The sequence below is a fragment of the Dermacentor variabilis genome, chromosome 9 (assembly GCF_050947875.1).
Source record: "Dermacentor variabilis isolate Ectoservices chromosome 9, ASM5094787v1, whole genome shotgun sequence".
NCBI classification, from domain to species: domain Eukaryota; kingdom Metazoa; phylum Arthropoda; class Arachnida; order Ixodida; family Ixodidae; genus Dermacentor; species Dermacentor variabilis.
The window spans coordinates 40,273,407-40,293,569 of NC_134576.1; the positions used below are offsets into that span (position 1 = coordinate 40,273,407).

The 20,163-nt window shown below is 44.8% G+C and overlaps 2 protein-coding genes and 1 long non-coding RNA gene across 3 annotated transcripts in view; 1 reads left to right on the top strand and 2 right to left on the bottom strand.

Moving 5' to 3' along the window:
- LOC142592629 (uncharacterized) overlaps window positions 1-7,847 on the bottom strand; it is a 28,929-nt gene extending 21,082 nt beyond the window's left edge. The window contains exons 1-2 of the mRNA XM_075704170.1: window positions 7,653-7,847; window positions 2,114-2,282 (exon numbers count right to left, since the gene is read on the bottom strand). Of these exons, the coding sequence (XP_075560285.1) occupies window positions 2,114-2,282; window positions 7,653-7,827 (344 nt within the window). The 5' untranslated portion in view covers window positions 7,828-7,847. The remainder of the gene's footprint in view (window positions 1-2,113; window positions 2,283-7,652) is intronic.
- LOC142592630 (ninjurin-1-like) overlaps window positions 1-20,163 on the bottom strand; it is a 112,315-nt gene that overhangs the window by 79,999 nt on the left and 12,153 nt on the right. The gene's annotated exons all lie outside the window — the stretch shown is intronic.
- The window catches only part of LOC142592631 (uncharacterized), a 76,765-nt gene continuing 67,672 nt past the window's right edge, over window positions 11,071-20,163 (top strand). The window contains exon 1 of the long non-coding RNA XR_012830749.1: window positions 11,071-11,311. This is a non-coding gene — a long non-coding RNA (uncharacterized LOC142592631). The remainder of the gene's footprint in view (window positions 11,312-20,163) is intronic.

The following is a 20,163-nucleotide window of genomic DNA, read 5'->3' on the forward strand; positions in this document are numbered from 1 at the left end:
CCACACAACAGTGCTGTCCAAATACTGAGTGGCTTGCCTTTGGTCAATGTTTCGCCTCTACTAATTGCTCAGCAGAAGAAAAATCAAGAGTGCTTCTTTGAGAAATATTAGGCCTTCCATGACTTTCCATCTCATCAAGGTTACCTAATTTCAATGTTAGAAGCAGTGCAAGAATGGCAAGAGCAGAGCACACACAAAGGTATGAGCTGTCTGCAGATCCCTTTCAAGATACGGTGTGCGCAACCGTGCAAAGTATGCACCCATTGGCGGAGTCAAAGCCGCCATCCCTTGCTGCCTCCCCACTTTCCTCCCTATCACGCGCGAGATTGAATCATGATCTTCAGCTTCCCTCGCGTCCGGTTGCAATATGCGCAGTTGCTGCCGGAGCACAAGGCCGCTCACTTGCTCCCTCCCTCCTTCCCTCCCTTCCTCCCTCTCATTTCCTCGCGGCCTCTTGTGCGATGGAAGATCGCGCATTTGCTCTCCGCTTACTCTCAGCGTGCGAAATTAAGCTGCGATTGTCGGCTTCCCTTGCATGTTTTCACTCGCACATACAGCATACGATGTGCGGCAACTGTGTTATTGTCCTGGGACTTTATACAGAAGATCAGGACGAAGGCGAGAACAAAATTGCGCCTGGAGTGTCCATATAGTTGCTATCACAATGAAAAGCGAGCCGCCGCACCCGCTTTTGTGCCACGCACTGGATGCAGCAGGATTTCGTCACACTGCCAGCCTCTCGCCCCTTTCTCCCATCTCCTTTCCACTCTTCTAAAACACAAGTCCTACAGCGCCAATGTAGAAGGGCTGGAAGGAAAACGGTAGAAGGCATGAGAGGGCGTGACTGCGACAAGTTCGTGCCATGCCGGGTGAAGAAATTTGAAGGTTTTCAAGGGGAAAAAAAATTCCAGGGCTTTCAAAGGTTTCAAGGACCTACAAGCACCCTGCGACATCTTCAACATCTGCAGAATTATTGAGCATCAATATGGCGTTGAAGTACAATATGCAACATTTGTAAGCATCCGAACCACAGGTTTGCCACATGTATTTTCTATACTACCAACTTCTTGCTCTGGTGAGGCCAGTCAATTGGCAGTGGTCTTTCTTCTCACCACCTAGACACTGAAATAAAGCGACTCAGTAGGCTTGACAAGATTCCAAAAAAGCAAAAGCAAGTGGGTGGCAGAAGTGTGATGACAAAGAATTGGAAACAGTGAGGCCACGCACCACTCAATTTGTGAACATTAATCCTGTACTACTCGCTCTTGCCAATGCTGCCTGTGGCAAAGTGAATGCATTCAGTTGTCTGAGCATATACAAAATGTTAATTAGAAATTACATGGTCCGAACAGAAAAAGGAATGGCTGAATTAACCAAATGTTTCATAATCGAGGTTATCAAGAGAACAATAAATGCATTCTTAATACGTCAACATGCTTTCATTTACTGAATGAATCAGAAAAGCCCTTTTCTATCTTGTACTAAAGCAGTGCAGAAAACGTAATTTTTGTCATCTTGGGACTGATTTTACATACTGGCATCCCAAAGAACTTTTAACACTTTATGAACGAATCTGGGCAGCACGCAAAAAAAAAAAAAAAAAAAGAAAGAGTTCTTGTTGCTTGAGTTTCAACATTAAGTATGAAGTTTCTCACTAAATGTTTTCTGCCAACACTGTATGACTGGCAACAAGCATCATTTGTTGGATTAGAGCCGGAACACAGGAGAACGAAGAAGCAGCTTGGTAAATGACCCACTTTCTTTTTGAAAGCATGGTCAGAGTAGGCATACCAATGCAGGATCCTTGGCTGCAGTGATATTGTGCAGGCAATGTAGAGCAAATGAAGCGTACACCTGTTTTACACGCAAGAAAAACTGTCTGTACAAGTTCCAATAGAAGATGTAGGTGGCTTGGGGTGTAGCTTGCTTCTAGGGTTGCCCCTCTATTACTGAAAAAGTTTCCGCAAAATATTTCTCCTTTTCCCTGAGTATGCTTATTCGTGGTGTATTTTGTGCATTTAGAGTAAAAATAAACATTTTATTTGTGTATTCATGTGTCTCGTACTTAACTGATCAATGTAATTCACTTCTTCAGCTTCAGGTTGCCACTTACCCCAATGGAGCAGTGGGTGAATCCAGGAGTTCATGCATGATGTCAAAGTGCTTCCAAGATGGCCAAGGCTTGTTTCCGTGTTTGCCATCCACGCCTGGCCGGGGCTTAGAATTCTTCGCCCTTTTGTAGGTGTCTTTTGCATTCTTGAACTTCGACTGAACCTGGAACCCTGGGACAGAGAGTGTCACGTTACTCGCGCCAATTCTGAGGAATGCAGCATGAGGGCACTGCACAGAAATGTGACTTGTTGATTCCGTGTTGATTCCAGGCAAGCGTTAAGAACAATGTTAACAATTTATTTTGCAAAATAATCCTTTTCATGCAAACTTGCACATTCATCCTGTATAACCAGAAGCATAACATACCACAGTTTTAATTTACTTCTGATTCACATGATGTACGGGGATGTCAGTTTACAACTATGGGAGCCAGAATTTGAAACAGTTTTCCCCTGGATATGAAAGTACTTAATAATCTTAATTCTTTACCAAACAATACTAAATGAGCTTAGTTTCATTATCATCACATATTTATTGTCTGCATGCTACTGAATTTTATAACATTTCTACTGCATTTGATCATTGTACTTGTTTTTTTTTTTCACAATGCACAACGTTGTATAACATTGTTTTGAATGCTTATCTCCTTCTACATGCTTATGTTGCTATTGTATCCACAATTAGTTGACCAGCTTCTGACTAATAATTACTAATTAGGCCTGCTGCTGACCTCTGGTATGTTTTTAGAGAAAGAAATACAAGAAAATAAAAGGCAGTATCACGAGGCCTGATCTTTTACTAGCCACAAGAATATGAGGTAACAGATAATAAAGGAAAAAAGCATAGGGTAAGTTTACTGTCATCTTTAATTGAAATGCAGAAATCTTAACTTAAGCGGCCCCTCACCAGGTCTCGCCATATTGAGCTGACAAGCGCAGAGCATACATTGTGTGATAACAATCGTGTCTGCAAAGTATTACATCGCTATGCGTGGCGGAAAGATCTGAAATTTCTAACCGAATGCCACTTTTCCTTCTCCTGGCGGCCGCTGCGCTCCAAGCCGGAGAATGAAGTACTTGCATCTCTGCGACTACGTACTCGAGTCCGCAGTGTGATGGCGCTCGTTGTGACACGCGACTTCAAGAATTATTCAAGGCACCATCTGTTATTTGTGTGATCTGTTGCTTGAATTGACAAACGGAATGTCTGCGTGTTTTTTGCTTTACATCGCACCGAAGGAAGAGATGCACTTCCGCTTAGTCTGCTTGTACCCACGGTGGTGCGGTCACGTGTGCAGGTACCGAAACTATGCCATTTTCTACCGTGTTCTAGCACATGATCATGCTCTGCGATCTGCTTGTTCTGCCTCAATATTCGTGTAGCACTGAATTATACCGCTAGTCATGTGTCCTCGTGCACAACACGCAAAATCGTGCGCTGCGCGAAGCTATAACAGCTCGTGCGCAACGCCACCAGTGGAAATGCACATCGCTGAAAAAGAAAAAAACAAGGCGAGGAGAAAAAGAAAGTGAAGGGGGAACCCGTGAGATATGTGTCACGCAATCCTCGAGGTCCGGCATCGGAGAATGCAGGGAAGGAATTTCGCTTGCGGAAGCTAGACGAGGCGAGTGCAGAGTCTCACTATGACGTGGAGCCCGGCTACTGAAATCATGTGTTCGCGGCACTGAAATATTTCTATCGCGGCTACTAATGAGCAGACATGAAAAATTTTTAAGGAAGAACGCTCTCTAGCGGACACGTAACCACTTCCAGCGTATAACCAAAATTTGCTATGAGGCCTGGTGAGGGGCCCTTTAAGGAGAAATCAAAGTGAACAAAAAGCTACTTGCCACAGGTGGAGTCCAAACCCACCATTTGCCACATTATGCGTGCAGTCTTTTACCAATTAAGCTACTGTGTTGCCATCTTCCCCTTCACCTTCCTATGTGTTTGTGTACAAGATAGCCCGTGAGTGTGTCAGTCAGCACCACTCACAGCCAACGTGGTAAACTAAAGCATCTTTTTAACTGCAAGTAACGCTAACTGTACATTGCAGCTGTTCATATTTCATTAAGAAAGGCTACAGATCGACAAATCTACAAACACAATCCTGATGATTTAAATAAAGGGAAAAGAAGTATGGTGACAAAATAAACACAACTCAATTAGAAGTTAGAGCAAGCGCATTTCTAGCACAGGCTCACAGATTAAAAGATAGAGAGCAAAAAGTTTAATGATATGAAAGCCAGAGAGGCTGGGCTGGGGTATAACACTCCTCTAGCCACCTATTCTGCGCTTGGTGAAGGAGAAAGAAGGAGAATGATTGGTGACAATGACGAGAAAAGGAAGATACAAAAGACATAGCTGTCATAGAGTCCAGACCCACACTCATACTTATTCAGAAGTCAAGCAAAAATCTTCCACAAATATTTGGGTCGCTTCTGTTTTAGTGGGAAACCAACTTTGGCATCACATTCTTCATACAAGGGTAAACCTGATTTCTGCCTAAAAACCTGACTTGGACGACGTAATTGTCAAGTGCTACATTTTTCTTGTGCAGCTTGTCAAGTGGCATGGATGGCTGCTTAAATAGACTCTCCTGATGTGGAAACTCCAGTAATGGCTTTGCAAACTTATCGCCTGTAGCAGCTGGTAACAGCTGCCAATTTACCATGCAGCATATGGCATGGAAGCCTCTGACTGCTACCCGACAGCCAAAGTGAGACCACGGTGCATGCTTTTGTTGCATGCTGAGTGTCCTGGTACCATGTAGTCACCAGAAGAGGAGGCACTTCATTGTCGTCAAAGGCTGGCGTATTGTCTGCTGCACAGTGAACTGAAAGCTGCTACAAGCTCCTGGAGTATGTTTATCTAGGTCAATTGCTCATAAGGGACCCTGATCGTGAGAAGGAACTTAATAGAAAAAATATATATGGGTTGGAATGCATACGGCAGGCATTACCAAATCCTGACTTAGAGCCTACCATTGTTGTTGCAATGCCTCCTTTACTAGATGCCTGCCGCGCTGTCCGGTAAACTGGGTTCCGTGCCCTCTCCCTTTTCTCATCTCCACGAAAAGGCAACGAGTGCCTCTCAAGCCGATTGCCTGCAACTTAGATCACGTGCTGCAGCCTCTGAGATTACTATGGCATCTGTCACCATCTCGGAGGCCCGCGAACGCTCGCTAACAGACGCGCGCATATCGGCGCTACGAACGCACCGGCAAAAGCATTCGGCTGCCGCTTCTGCCGCCGCCGGAAGTTGGAAAGGCAACGAGCGCCGCCTCACGGAATTTATGCTGAACTAAGGGAACCGTCGCTACAATGGGAAAGCGAGCGACACGGCGGGCATCTAGTAAAGGAGCATTGCTTGTTGAAGAGATAAGTGCACAGTCACTGCATTTTGCCAGTGCTAACATATGGGGCAGAAGCTTGGATGTTAGCAAAGAAGTTTGAGAACAAGTTAAGGACTGTGCAATGTACAATAGAACGAAAATCTTAGGCATAACTTTAAGAGACAGGGAGATAGCGGTTTGGATCAAAGAGCAAATGGGAACAGCCGATATTCTAGTTGACATTAAGAGAAAAAAAATGGAGCTGGGCAGGCCATGTAATGTGTAAGGCAGATAACCGGTGGACCATTAGACTTGCAGAATGGGTGCCAAGGGAAGGACAATGCAGTAGACGATGGCAGAAATTTAGGTGGGGTGAAGGAATTATGAAATCTGTTGTTGGAATTAGCTAGCGCAATACAAGAGAAATTGGATCCCACTGGGAGAGGCCTTAGTCCTTTAGTGCACATAAAGACAGGCTGATGATGATCAGCTGCTACACGTCCATGAACTGCCTGACCTGTTAAAAGTTTTACAATCCTTGAGCAGCCCTTGTTGCTAGGCAGAGCCACAACAGCTGGTGAATTTCCCGCTGTAGAAGTTATGGGGTTACAGTAGGGCAATGCTAGAATCTTTAAATCAAGTTATTCATGACTGACATCAGTGACGTCTGCATCATTTATAGTAGTAGTAATAAATTTTACTGCTCAAAAGAGTAGGCGATATCATCGCTGTAAGCAACATCTATAAGGGAACTATATTATGAAGTGCAGATGGATGAAAACCGGGGGCACTAGACATTTTGGGGAAAAGCCTGTAAAGCTGTCAGTGACTATACTGAAGAATGCACTCTGTGCTGCTGTTCACGAAAATGAACATGCTTTATTTACCATATGCTCTAAATAGACAGCATAGTGTTGTGTGACCAGTCTTCCCACGAAATCAAGTACAGTTTTCTTAACGCAAGATGTGAAAGACAAGCTGCTTTGACATGCAAGCATTCTGCAAGAATGTCATTTGATGCAGGTTCACTGACATCTTCTTAAGGAAAATGGCATAATGAAGTGAACGTTGGTCAACCACTGTGAAATGGCATATGCAATGGCAACAGGCTTTATAGCATGAATACTGAAGCTCATTCATGCCGCGTCACCTCAGGTGTTCGACTACAGTGGCTGTGGTGCTCTGCTGAATGTTGAGGGATCTATCCCCAGCCACATCCCTCAGTAGAATAGTTGTGATGCCCTAGGTGCACGTCATTTCACAGTGCTGTAAAAAGATTTTGGGAAGTTTTGACATCAATGCTGTTTTCCTACTAATGAAAAAGTTAGAAAAGCTTCTGCAATCAAAGGAAAGACCAACCTTGGGGTAACATATCTTGTGATGTAAAACACCGAAATCCTTCTATGTTTGTTAAATTAATTAAATTCTGGCAGTTGTTTTTCTTAACGAGCGAAATCCACGACTACGGGGTACGCCGTAGTAGAGGTCTCCAAATTAATTTCGATCACCTGGGTTTCCATAACGTGCACGCAAATCTAAGTATACGCAAGCGTTCTCGCATTTCACCCCCATCGAAATGCGGCCGGGATCGAACTCGCCACCTCAAGCTCTGCAGCGTGTTCCAGGCCACTGGGCTACTGCCAGCAGGTGTTCTATGTTTGTGTTTACTCTCCTTTTGTGTAGCAAGCACAATTAACCACCCATCTAGATCTGTGCTAGTCAGGTGATAACAGGCAGGCGGACACTTGTTCAACAGGGCTGAAACAAGCAATGTCGCCAATAGCCAAAGTTTCGAAAAGTGGACTTGTTTTCATCACATACAACAAGTTGCTTTTCTTTGATCCGTCCTTTCAGCTCACTCTGCCCTACGACCAGAGGAGGAGATGAGATAAACTGGCGTGTAAGTAGAACGAATGCAATCGAAATGTTCAAAACACGAGGAGAGTGGGGTGTGTTGTCCTGGCGGCAATTATTGCTCTAGCGAAGACAAGTCGAACTTTCGAAACGTTGGCTCCAGCGAGATCTTGTGTTCCATATCAATGTATTTTCAGTGCTCTCGGGTTCAGCAGAGCAATTATTAGACGGCAGTACGCGAACAGTTCGCGTACGCAAGCTACCTACGCCTCAGCGAGACCCAAGCAGAAACTGTGGGTTCTCTTTTCACCACCGCGCAATCCGTAGCTGGCTGGCAGGCGCTTACACTTACCAGTGATGCCGAAACGAGCGCCGATGCTGTTCCACACTTCTTGCCTGCGCTTGTAGTCCTTGTACGACGGGTGTCCACGGTAGTAGAGGCAGGGAAACTCCTTGACGGCTTCTAGCAACGACTCCGTTGTCAACCGCAGAGGACGACTGCCCGTCACGGGCGCCATTTTCACCATTCTGGCATGGCGCGGCACGACTCGGAGTGGATTGCATCAAAGGTCAGATTGCATAAGTAATCCACAGTACAAGGCCGTTGTGACAATTTTCGGTTGTTACAGCGCGTGCAATAAAGTTTTTAAATAAATACGTAGTAGTATGAAACTATATGGCGCATGCACATCGTAAAAGCATAGCCTTCGAGATTTATTCCTCTTACTCGCATTACTCGGAATTAGTAAACTAGAAGGGGGTAGTGGGTTAAGGGAGAGCCCGCGGGTGTGGCATCTCACGTCGACGCCGCCAGATGGCGCCACTAGAGCATGAGCTGTACGGAACGCGAAACTGAGCATTTTCAACGTAGAGAAAGCCGTGTGCGCTTCGTGTCACGCCGAAAAAAGAAAGCGCGCACCTCCGTAGCATGTTTTCTGAAAACTTCATCTGAAATTAAGACAAGGCGCAGAGAAAGGTGGAAAGACAGACGTTCTTCAAGCCTGCGTGAAAATAAAGCCGACCCAACGAGTGCAGACTAACGGCCGCACAACGGTGCGACTGATTTCTAAACTAAAAAATGGCTGTGGCTTAACTAAGGTTAAGCCCAGGATGCGAAGCATACTAGCCTTTATTTTAACGCGACAGCGTTAAGGAGCTCGTGTCGCAGAAAAGCCGGTGTCGTCGGCGTCGGCTCAGGCGTGCGGCGCTTGCTCAGGCGCACATTTCGTTGTCGCGCCGAACGCTGCGTTGCTCGACGCTCACCGCGTCCGATGCGGGGCGCGTAGTCGCTACGCCGTAGCAAAGCCACCTAGAAACAGTCTCTGTAGCACGCCGCAATCTTCGCTTCTCATTCCAACGAGCAGCTCTGTCTCCAGGAGGCATCTCACCTCGTGAGTGTCTAGCAGAGGCAAGCGCAGCTGCTTATATACCGCCGCGAGCGACGGCGCGAGTTGGAGCCCAGTTTCTCCTCTGTCGTGACGTCACGGTGTCACGTGGTCAGCCTTGAAGGCGACGCCGCGAGCGACGGCGCGAGTTGGAGCCCCGTTTCTCCTCTGTCGTGACGTCACGGTGTCACGTTGTATTGAAGGCGACACCGCCGCGCCTGAGGAGCTGGGTTGAGCCCTAGTAATATGCTTCGCATAAAAGCTCGCGAACACCGTAGAGGAGGTAAATATGTGAATGGGTAAATTGCTTAATTCATTTGCCATTAACACTTTTTATACAGGTCAGGACCCAATTGCATTCACAAGTTCAAGTGAGCCAAACAATTGCGGCATGTGTACTAACACATTCGGAACAGAGGCCAGATATGATGAGGTTTTATTCCTTTAACTGCGATTTTGTTTACGAAAGCATATATCCACTGAAAGCTAGGGAGTTAATCCTATGGTGATGCCACTATTATGCGGTCGTAGTGGTTACCAGGGATAGCGAAATCTCGTAACACAGCAAAATAAAGAGAACTCGTGGTAGCCACAAACAACTCGTTATTGGTACAAAAGACGGGCGTTCTCAAAGTGCATGGCTGCTACGAGAGAGGCACTATGAGGAACGGCTTATCTTCACGTGCAATTTCTTTTTAGGCCGTCCCTGTCGCCATTGGTTGATCCATTTTACATACAAGTACAGCCTGGTCAGCGCATAGAACTTGGTCAACTCTGTTGTGAGCGCATCTTAGTGCTGGCTGCAGCCTAAGGCATAGCCGAAGTTCTTCACTAGCAACATTACATCCACTATGCTGTCACTGCAGAGTTTCTCTCGGCTGAAGAAGACAGTGAAGATGTCCTCCAACTTCTTCACTGCCCTGAAAAGCTCCAGCGAAGGATATAACAACCCTCCCTTGTCGCATGTCACAGTGAAGTCAGAGTTTCTGCTTTCTGTATTGGGGGTTTCCATAAGAAAGGCATTGCAAGACGTGCAGTCATAACACTTCAGAAACTTTCGAGCAACATATCCTGCCATGTATTAGACGGTCGTCGCTCTTCTGCTCCACCAACTCTCTGTGCTCAGCAGGAATACTACGAAGCATGCGCTCGGCTGAAGCTAGGTTTCCTTCCTCAATGAGATGGTCGATTGCAGCAGCCCTGGCTAATTGAGCTGGAGCATCTTGCGCACTCAGGAGAGAACTCATTTCTCCACTAGCTCCATTAAGGTCAGCATTGCTTGAGCATACTATTTTCGCAAGGTTATAAAAGGAAAGGCAATTAAAGACAATTAGAAACTGCGTTGGTGTTGGGTGGACATTAGACCCACATGATTGCCTGACTATACCGAAAAAGTTTTCCAGCGAATCCTGGCTTAACCTGTATGTCATAACATCAGTGGCGTAGCTAGGTCGTCTGGCACCCGGGGCCCATAGGTCTTCTGTCACCTCCCTCCCCGGGTGTAGCTGGCGGAAAGAGGGGTGTCTTCAGACGCATATATGACACCCCCCCCCCTCTCTGGCCCCTTGCACCCGGGGCCCACGGCCCCCCGGTCCCCCCCTGTTGCTACGCCACTGCATAACATACCTAAATCCCTGGCTGACAAGATAATCCAGCAGTGATAATGTGCTAGATATCGTCACCCTTAGGCCATCTGCAGTTGAATCGCTTAAAAATCCACCTACTCTTTTAGTGTGTTTCGCACACAAACCGCACACGTTTCTTCGAGTTTTTTGTCTAGGCGGTGCAAGTTGCGTTCCCGAATTCGCCGTGTTTATTCATCTTTCGGCGCGGTGAACGACGGCTGCTTTCCTTTTTTCCACTTATATCCTGTTTCACAGCCGGGAGCGAAGCAGGGTCGCTGCCGTTGACGTTTCGACCTTCCTACTGCTCACGTGTTCGGCCGACTGCGCGCGAAACAGACTCGAACGGTAGGTTGAAACACCAAAAAACAGTCAACGTCGCGAATTAAGCCCGCATGAACAAGCGCGCGAAGCCCTTTATTCTGTGGCGAAGCAGCAGAGGGAGCCAGCTCACGCGACTACAGCGCCGCCACCGAAATCCGCGTCCCTTCCACACTCGCCGCCTCGCTGCAATGCACAGGGCGCTCCGGCTCCTGAGCCCACTACCCCCTTCTAGAACACCATAACTCGGAGCTACGGTGCTCAAAGCCCTTGAACATGCCCTTGGAGCATGGCTAGGAGGCTCTCGGAGGCATGCTCGGAGGGTAGCGTTACAATGATTGTAATAGTGAATAGTGAACCGTCGCCGGGTAAATCTTCTATCGCATGGCAATTTTTCTATTTATTTTGTTTGTAAAAAAAGATTATCTCTGACAGCGCACCCTAGCTTAAAAAGTTTGCGTAGGTGGTGTCCAAAATCTAACGTCCTTTGACGTACTATCGGCTCCCGACCTTGCTTCCGCCGCATTCAACTAGCAAAAGCATAGCCTGTAAGATTTGCGCTTCAATTCTCGAAAGCGCCACGTCGTAGGGTGTGGGCATAGAGAAAGGTGTGGGCTTGGTCATCACACCTGCACGGCGAAGAAGCTGTGTCCGAGGCGAGTTTGTTGCGTTTTGTTGCGACGGTAGGTTATTATATTCTGATAGTCGCAGGGGGATACTTTTGGAAGTGAGATGTCTTCTCGGATGACTTATAGCCAAAGCATTACATCGTGCCGATGCATCGTCCATGAGGGTCGTTGAGCGTACCGCACACTTCAGGAGATTCGCGCGGGAACGGAAATTGTTTGTGTTGAACTCTTTGCACTTTGTATGTGAAAGTAAGGAAACTGAACCTCGCCATGCAATTTAATAGCCGTATATCATTGTGTCTGCTGCACAGCAGCAGCGGCATAGCATGACGCCGTGCCGATGCATTACTTCTTAATGTAGCTGAGGATACAGCACAATTCAGGGGATTCGCGGGAACAGAAACAGTTTGTAAATTCAACTGTTTGTATGTAGAAGAAAACTGAACGTCGCTAAGCACTTTAATAGCGGTACATAATTTTGACAGCTGTACAGCAACACTGGCAAAGCGTTAAGCCGCGCTGACGCTTCGATGCATTGAAACACATTTCGTATCCTGTATGTTAAAGAGTGAAAAATGGACGTCACCGTGCAATGTTTTATAGCTCTATATAGATCCTTGCCAAAGCTGTACAGCAACACTCGTCAGGTACGCGGTACAGATTCGTAGTTACTCTGAGGCGCGTGTGTGCTTGTATATAGTTAAGGAGCGCGTGCCGAATTCCCGTTACAATCTTGTATACAGAGCATGCTAGGTTGGCGAAACAGGCGCTCAAATCACGACAGTTTGGCCCGAAATATCTCTCAAAGCTTGTCAGTACATTTATCAGGCGTCTCTGTGTTTGTACTGTGACAGGAGACGTGACGGCGAGCGCCTCGAGTATCGCGCTATTTCCAGCAACAGTGGCCCCTTTACACTCTTGATATGCTTCACCACAATACATTGCGCATGTTTGATGGCGTAACACCGGTGCGTTATGGCGAAGCTAACAGTAGGGAACTGGTATGTTGCAGCGCTCGAGCCTTCATAGTGACTGCGGATCGAAAACACGAACACGTTCAATAGCTTTTCATCGATCATTACACCACTTTATTGAATTAAAATAATAATGTACGCCTGCGTGCAGACGTCCATGCTCCTGTAAGAAACTGCAGTTCAGTGGTGACCCTGTGGAGCTGGATCCGGCCTTTTGGAAACACGGCTGGCTCATGAGTCGCAAAGTAGGAGCTGAAGGGAATAATCTAATGCTGACATATAGACCTCATTCTTAGTGCTTAATTTGTGGTTAGCCATTGACAAAGGCATTTCACTAAACATGAGTCATAATACGCAGCACTTATGCGACAAACAGGATAGCAAAACGTGAGAACGAGATGAGGCAGCACTGCCTTCATCTGTTTATTGAAATCGTGTTTATCTGTGTAACGTCAGTGCACTCACTTTGTTAAGCTAAAGTTTTCCTCTGCTCTTTCAGTCTTTTTTGAGCCTGAATGCATGCGTATCAGAGTTTGTCCCCCATCAGATTTAATGGTAAATAACCTACACACTTCCCAAACCACAAGATAATACACGTAGTTCAGTGAAAGTAAGCCCTGCGAATTCAACTATTTTTATGAAGCAGCTTGCTCTTGCTGCTCACAAGGCTAGAACAACAGCAAAGTGATTGAGTCGTTCACTTGTGGAGCATTTTTTTTTTTTGCGCATGGTATACATATAAGGCCTGTGCAAACAGTTGCAGAAACCACAACCTCTTGCCTGGAATGTGTGATCGTGTGTCCATATCATTTTTTTCTCTGTTTTTTTTTTCACCCTATGCCACCACACCCACCTTTTCTTTAGTTTTTTTGTTCATGTAAGAACCTGCAAATGCTGTTTCCAGTGCTTTCTCCTTCTCTGTGGTAGTCACTGGCATGAAGTCTCTCTTACCTAGGTTTACGTCCCGTTGACTTGATAGAGCTGCCACAGACAATTTAACCACAGGGTAGTGACTCTCGAGCATATCAAAATTAGGGGAATTATCACTTAGTTTTTCTTTCCTTTTAGGAAGGCCTCTAACTCTGTGTGATAATATTTCACTTTGGTACTAAACAACTGATTTACTTGACAAGTTGTTTCCAATGGTTAAATGTTTTGTACATCAAAGGTTCACACAGTTGCCACGTGCTTCAAACGAAGGACCAGAATCTGGCGGGCGATAGCATGCCCCTAGTAATATTTTTGTCGATGTTGATGAACATGCGACACAAACAATTTCGAGTGTCGAGTTTGTGTGAACAGCTGAAGTTACAATCTTCTTGTTAACTGTAATGAAGGTGCTGCCACCACATTTTTCCAATTCGATCGCACCGGTGTATGTTGTACTGTTTGCCGTCTTTGAAAACTTCCTTGTTATGTATTTCAGAAATCAGGCATGTTTCTGTTAGTACAAGAATGTCAGACCACTAGAAAAGAGCACAGTAGATCATGTTTAGGCAGAATAGTGCGTATGTTAGTAAACGATAACTGAAGTATATATGTAACACCAAGAAATGAGGCTTGTTGTTCATGCGTAAGCATTTTCTCTTCTGTAGTTATATGGTGCATGTCACGACTGTGTTAAATGGCTTACAGTACGTATAAGTTTTATTGTGCAGCTTATCAACATTTTATTTGAAGGGTTTTTTCTGTGCCTTTGCAAACATTATGAGCTTTTTTCCTTTGAAAAGCAGGCAAGTTGAACCTATCCATGCTTGGGCAGCGCCCACACAAATCAAACACAAGAAAGAAGGCAGGACAAGCACTGGTATAACAACTGTGCAACAACTTCATAGCTTTATAGATCTTGTTTCATACTTTTGCTACTTAATTCCTCATTTTATGCCCATTGTTGATCTTGTTGACCTGGAAAATTTTTGCCAATACCGAAGTTACGACTTAGTACTCAGCATAAAACCATGCTTTAAAACCATCGTGCTGTCTGTCCACTTCCATCATCACGCCACTGTGTCATCTTGATCTGGACTCTCTATCGGAAGTACAGTGTTCACCCAGTACAAGCTTAGATATGGCGAGGACATAACCGTACATGCAAGCCATGCAAAGTTGAAAGCTTAGTCACTTGTTCAAAAGAACTGTTCCTGCCTCCACCTTTTTTCCACACTTCTTAGTCTGCTTAAAAGCCTTACCAGATACCGTAGTTGCTAACATGTCGGAAAATGCTCGCTGTCAGGTAACCTGAATTGTTGATGTCAGACAGTGTAAGTGAAAGGCAGCGTACTAGCCTGAAGCTGCTACAATGGTGTTGTCCCGACTTCTTGAATTGCCGCAATGGCCAATTTTCTGGGAAACCATAGTAGTAGTCAGAAGAACGGCAGAGTCAGAATGTCATTTATGAAAGCTCCATCCAAATGCTGCAAGAAATTTTCCAGCAGGCAGGCCTGGCACTGTTGGTCACTTTTTGATGCTCTGAGCTAGTTCGATGTCATCTTTTCATTGCATTTTTCTTCATTCTTCATTGCTGTTTCTTGATTATTTAGATAGTGGCGCAGGCTTTCTTAGAAGCTATTGCTTCAATCGGTGTTTCCTAGGAAGAGAAATGTTGGTTGTCTATATCTGCTTCAGACTCAGTAAAATCCTTACGTGATGTTTTGCCAGCTGGCCTACATGACATGTAACTCAGACGCTTATAATTGAAAGGCAGTGTTTTTGGTATTTAGTGCAGAAACTTCAAAGTCATTTTTTCTATTCAAAATCATTGAAAATTACTGTTCCTGTTGTTCTATCATTTGCGTAAACCTGAGTCATTTGACAGGCACTCCTATTGTGTACTTGTGCTTGTATCTGCTATTTCGTCAGACTAATTAGTTCATTTGCTTTTGCACAATTCAGCCAAACACCATCAAACAAACCTTCACTTGGGTACTTAGCTCTCCCTGTGACTGCGCTAGTGCAGAGGTAGAGGTATTTACCAATGACATGATGCTTGTTGACTGGGATGACAGTACATTAAAATGTACATCTGTGGCAAAAAAGTTCAGCATACATATTGACAATGGACACATCAAGAATCTCATAAGTATTATAAGCTTTCTGGATCTTCCTTCCTTTATTCTTTGCTTGAACAGGTGGATGTCCTTAATTTATTTAGGTGGGGGAATGAGATGTTTAGTGTTAATCTAGCAGTATTCTCTGGATATTTGCAGCTGCTGTCTCTTAGATGAGGTGATGAATCTAAGTAATATGTATAAAGTAGCACTGGTTTCTTACACGTCAAGTCAAGTAATATGCTTTTATCAGTGATAAGTGTAATTCCACAGCACCATGCAAAAATATTAAGCTACTACACAGGTCAGTTTGAAACATGTTGAATGTGCTTTGAATTTAATGTTACCCCCCACACACTTTTTTTATTTCTTCTTTTCCCAAAAAGTATTAATGGTATAGACTCTGTATTTATGAGTGCTGCATTGGGGACAAGACGGTAAAGCGACAAGTCTATATTTTGTGCATGCCTCCTCGAGCAGATGGCATTAAGCAACTGCCTGCTGACATCATGTGCCTTTGTACTTTATACGTGGTTATTTACTTAAAGAAGCGATCAATAAAGAAATGTACCTTACTATCGCATGTGGCCCCGTTGTCTTGTTTAACACGTAGCTTCTCGGCAGCGTAGCTCGGCTAGTCCGAGCATATCAGATTGCCGGCATCGTCCCCTGCTCGGGCAATCAGTCTGTAGTGAACGCTTCGCCAGCGATGGACGCTTTTCCGGTGACAGCGTATTGAAATACTTGCTGCAAACTATAGCGAACTAGAGTATTCGAGTTCACTATTCTGCAAACTCACGAAAAAATAGTTTCTGTTTCCGTTTTCTGCAGCTCGAAGCGCTACTTGCTTACTGTAGCAAAGGTGTCATGCTGGCTTCCTGTTTGACTTTCGAAGTTGAAGTAGCTGAGGCCCAAAGCTTTCTTGTGGTGTTATTCATAACGCAGTGCTATTAAATGTATGTCTGTCTACGCTACAAATATTTTGTGAACATCTAAAAAGTTTTCCATCGATACTTGCCCGAATCTTTGCATACGCTTAATACCGAGAGGTTAGCATACAGTCATTATCCCTTGCGCCAACTTGCCGCGATCTTTGTGGCAAGGCGAGTATTTATTGTTAATCTTATAATTGACGACATGCTTTATCGGCAGACGGCTGCCTGTTGAAAGTCCGCATGAGGTACGCACAATATGTTCATCAGCAAAGTATTCTTGCAAATGTACGTGGTCTTGATAGTGTCGATGTAGTTTCCTGCAAAATCAATGTAGTTTCGCTGGACAGTACAAGCGTGATGCAAAAGCACACCAAGGTGCCCAGTTATTCTATGTCACAGTCACGCAGCAGGTATGGTTGAGTTGTCGGTTACAGTCGGCAAATGGTTCTGGTTCTGGCACTGAAATAATATTTGCGGATGCTCACCTCTTGTAAAATGAGTGGTAACACAGCTACAGAAAGCTGGTGCTGACATATCAGATGACAGCAGGTTGGTGTAAGGCAAACAATGCCTGAAGTGCCACAGTTGGTGCTACAGGTTGTCTGTTTGTTGGTACGCTAGTGGCTAGAACATCCTCAACATCATCATCAGCCTATTTTATGTCCACTGCAGGAAGAAGGCCTCTCCCTGCGATCTCCAATTACCCCTGTCCTGCGCCAACCGATTCCAACCAGCGCCCACAAATTTCCTAATTTCGTCACACCACCTAGCCTTCTGCCGTCCTCTACTGCGCTTCCCTTCTCTTGGTACCCATTCCCTCACCCTAATGGTCCAACAGTTATCTAATCTGCGCATTACATGACCGGCCCAGAACTATTTTTTTCCCTTAATGTCTATTAGAATATCGTCTTTACCCGTTTGCTCTCTGATCCAAACAACTCTCTTTCTGTCTCTTAAAGTTATGCCTAGCATTATTCGTTCTATCGCTCTTTGCGTGGTCCTTAATTTGTTCTCAAACTTCTTTGTCAGTCTCCAAGTCTCTGCCCCATATGTCAGCACTGGTAAAATGCACTCATAATATACTTCCCTTTTCAATGATAACGGTAAGCTCCCAGTCAGGAGCTCACGATGTCTGCCCTATGCGATCCAAGTCATTTTTATTCTTCTGTGTATTTCCTTCTCATGGTCAGGGTTCCCTGTGATTAGTTGACCTAGGTAAACTTACTCCTTCCCAAACTCTATAGGCTCACTTGCGACCTTGAACTCACGTTCATTTGCTGTAACTCGTCCGCAGTATTGCTGAATAGAACAATGTCATCGGCAAACCGAAGGCTGCTGAGGTATTCGCCGTAGATCCTTACTCCTAAACATTCACAGTTTAACAGCTTGAATACTTGTTCCAAGCACGCAGTGAATAGCATTAAAGAGATTGTGCCTCCTTGTCTGACCCCTTTCTTATAGATATCTTCCTACTTGTGTAGAATTAAGGTGGCTGTGGAATCTCTGTAGATATTTTCCAGGGTATTTTTGTAGGCGGTCTGTTGTCCTTGATTACGCAATGTCTCTATGACTGCTAGTATCTCTACTGAATCAAATGCTTTTTTGTAATCTATGAAAGCCATATAGAGAGGCTTATTGTACACTGCGGATTTCTCGATTAGCTGATTGATGACATGCACGTGATTCATTGATTCATTCAGTCATTATAGAGTATCTCTTCCTGAAACCTGCCTGTTCTTCTTGGTTGACTAAAGTCCAGGTTACCTTTACTCTATTGGAGATTATTTTGGTAAATATTTTGTGTAATACTGGGAGTAAGCCACAATCATCATCATCATCATCAGCCTGGTTACGCCCACTGCAGGGCAAAGGCCTCTCCCATACTTCTCCAACAACCCCGGTCATGTACTAATTGTGGCCATGCCGTCCCTGCAAACTTCTTAATCTCATCCGCCCACCTAACTTTCTGCCGCCCCCTGCTACGCTTCCCTTCCCTTGGGATCCAGTCCGTAACCCTTAATGACCATCGGTTATCTTCCCTCCTCATTACATGTCCTGCCCATGCCCATTTCTTTTTCTTGATTTCAACTAAGATGTCATTAACTCGCTTTTGTTCCCTCACCCAATCTGCTCTTTTCTTATCCCTTAACGTTACACCTATCATTCTTCTTTCCATAGCTCGTTGTGTCGTCCTCAATTTGAGTAGAACCCTTTTAGTAAGCCTCCAGGTTTCTGCCCCGTAGGTGAGTACTGGTAAGACACAGCTATTATATACTTTTCTCTTGAGGGATAATGGCAACCTGCTGTTCATGATTTGGGAATGCCTGCCAAACGCACCCCAGCCCATTCTTATTCTTCTGATTATTTCCGTCTCATGATCCGGATCCGCCGTCACTACCTGCCCTAAGTAGGTGTATTCCCTTACGACTTCCAGTGCCTCGCTGCCTATTGTAAATTGCTGTTCTCTCCCGAGACTGTTAAGCATTACTTTAGTTTTCTGCAGATTAATTTTCAGACCCACCCTTCTGCTTTGCCTCTCCAGGTCAGTGAGCATGCATTGCAATTGGTCCCCTGAGTTACTAAGCAAAGCAATATCATCAGCGAATCGCAAGTTACTAAGGTATTCTCCAGTAACTTTTATGCCCAATTCTTCCCAATCCAGGTCTCTGAATACCTCCTGTAAACACGCTGTGAATAGCACTGGAGATATCGTATCTCCCTGCCTGACGCCTTTCTTTATTGGGATTTTGTTGCTTGCTTTATGGAGGACTACGGTGGCTGTGGAGCCGCTATAGATATATTCCAGTATTTTTACATATGGCTCATCTACACCCTGATTCCGTAATGCCTCCATGACTGCTGAGGAGTAAGCCAATGGGCCTATAATTTTTCAGTTCTTTAACGTCTCCCTCTTTATTATGTATAAGTATAATGTTTGCATTCTTCCAGTTTTCTGGTTCCTTTGCAGCCGATAGACACTTCGTATAGAGAGCCGCCCGTGTTACGAGCATTATGTCACCTCCGTCTTTGATTAAATTGACTGTTATTCCATTCTCTCTTGCCGATTTTCCCCGTTTCATGCCTTGCAAGGCCCTTCGGACCTCATCTCTAGATATAGGAGGAGTTTCTGTATACTGTTCATTATTGTTGCGAATAGAATACTCCTGAGTCCTCTGGGTACTGTACAGGTCAGTATAGAATTCTTCCGCTGCTTTTATTATACCTTCGAGATCGCTGATGACATTACCCTGCTTATCTTTCAGTGCATAAATATTGGTTTGTCCTATGCCAAATTTCCTTCTCACTGATTTCAGGCTGCGTCCATTTTTTACGGCTTCTTCAGTCTTTGTTACGTTATAATTTCTAATATCAGTTACTTTCACTTTGCTGATCAAGTTTGACAGTTCTGCGAATTCTAACTTATCCCTTCAGTTGGACACTTTCATTCTTTGTCGTTTCTTTATTAGGTCCTTTGTTACTTGGGAGAGCTTGCTTACTGGTTGCCTTGATGCCTTGCCTCCCACTTCAATTGCTGTCTCTGAAGCCAGCCTCTTTACGGTTTCATTCATTACCTCTATGTCATCATCATCATCATCATCATCATCATCATCATAATCTGCCTGTTCTAAGGCTGCATATTTGTTGGCACGTACCAACCTAAATTTGTCTACTTTTACCCTTAATGCCTCTAAGTTTACCTGTTTTTTCTTGACCATTTTACTTTTTCTCTGTTCAAATTGAGGTGAATCCTAGCCATCACTAACCTATGATTACTGCACTTTGTGCTACCTGTCACTTCTACAGCCTATGGGCTTCTAGATGGTGTCAGTAATATGTATATAGTGATGCTCTCGGCCAGTACTTGCGCAATGATAGTACATTTGGACAAGATGGATGTATATCGGTAGCAGTACTCAGACTTGATAGCAGTACTCAGGCTTTAAGGGCAA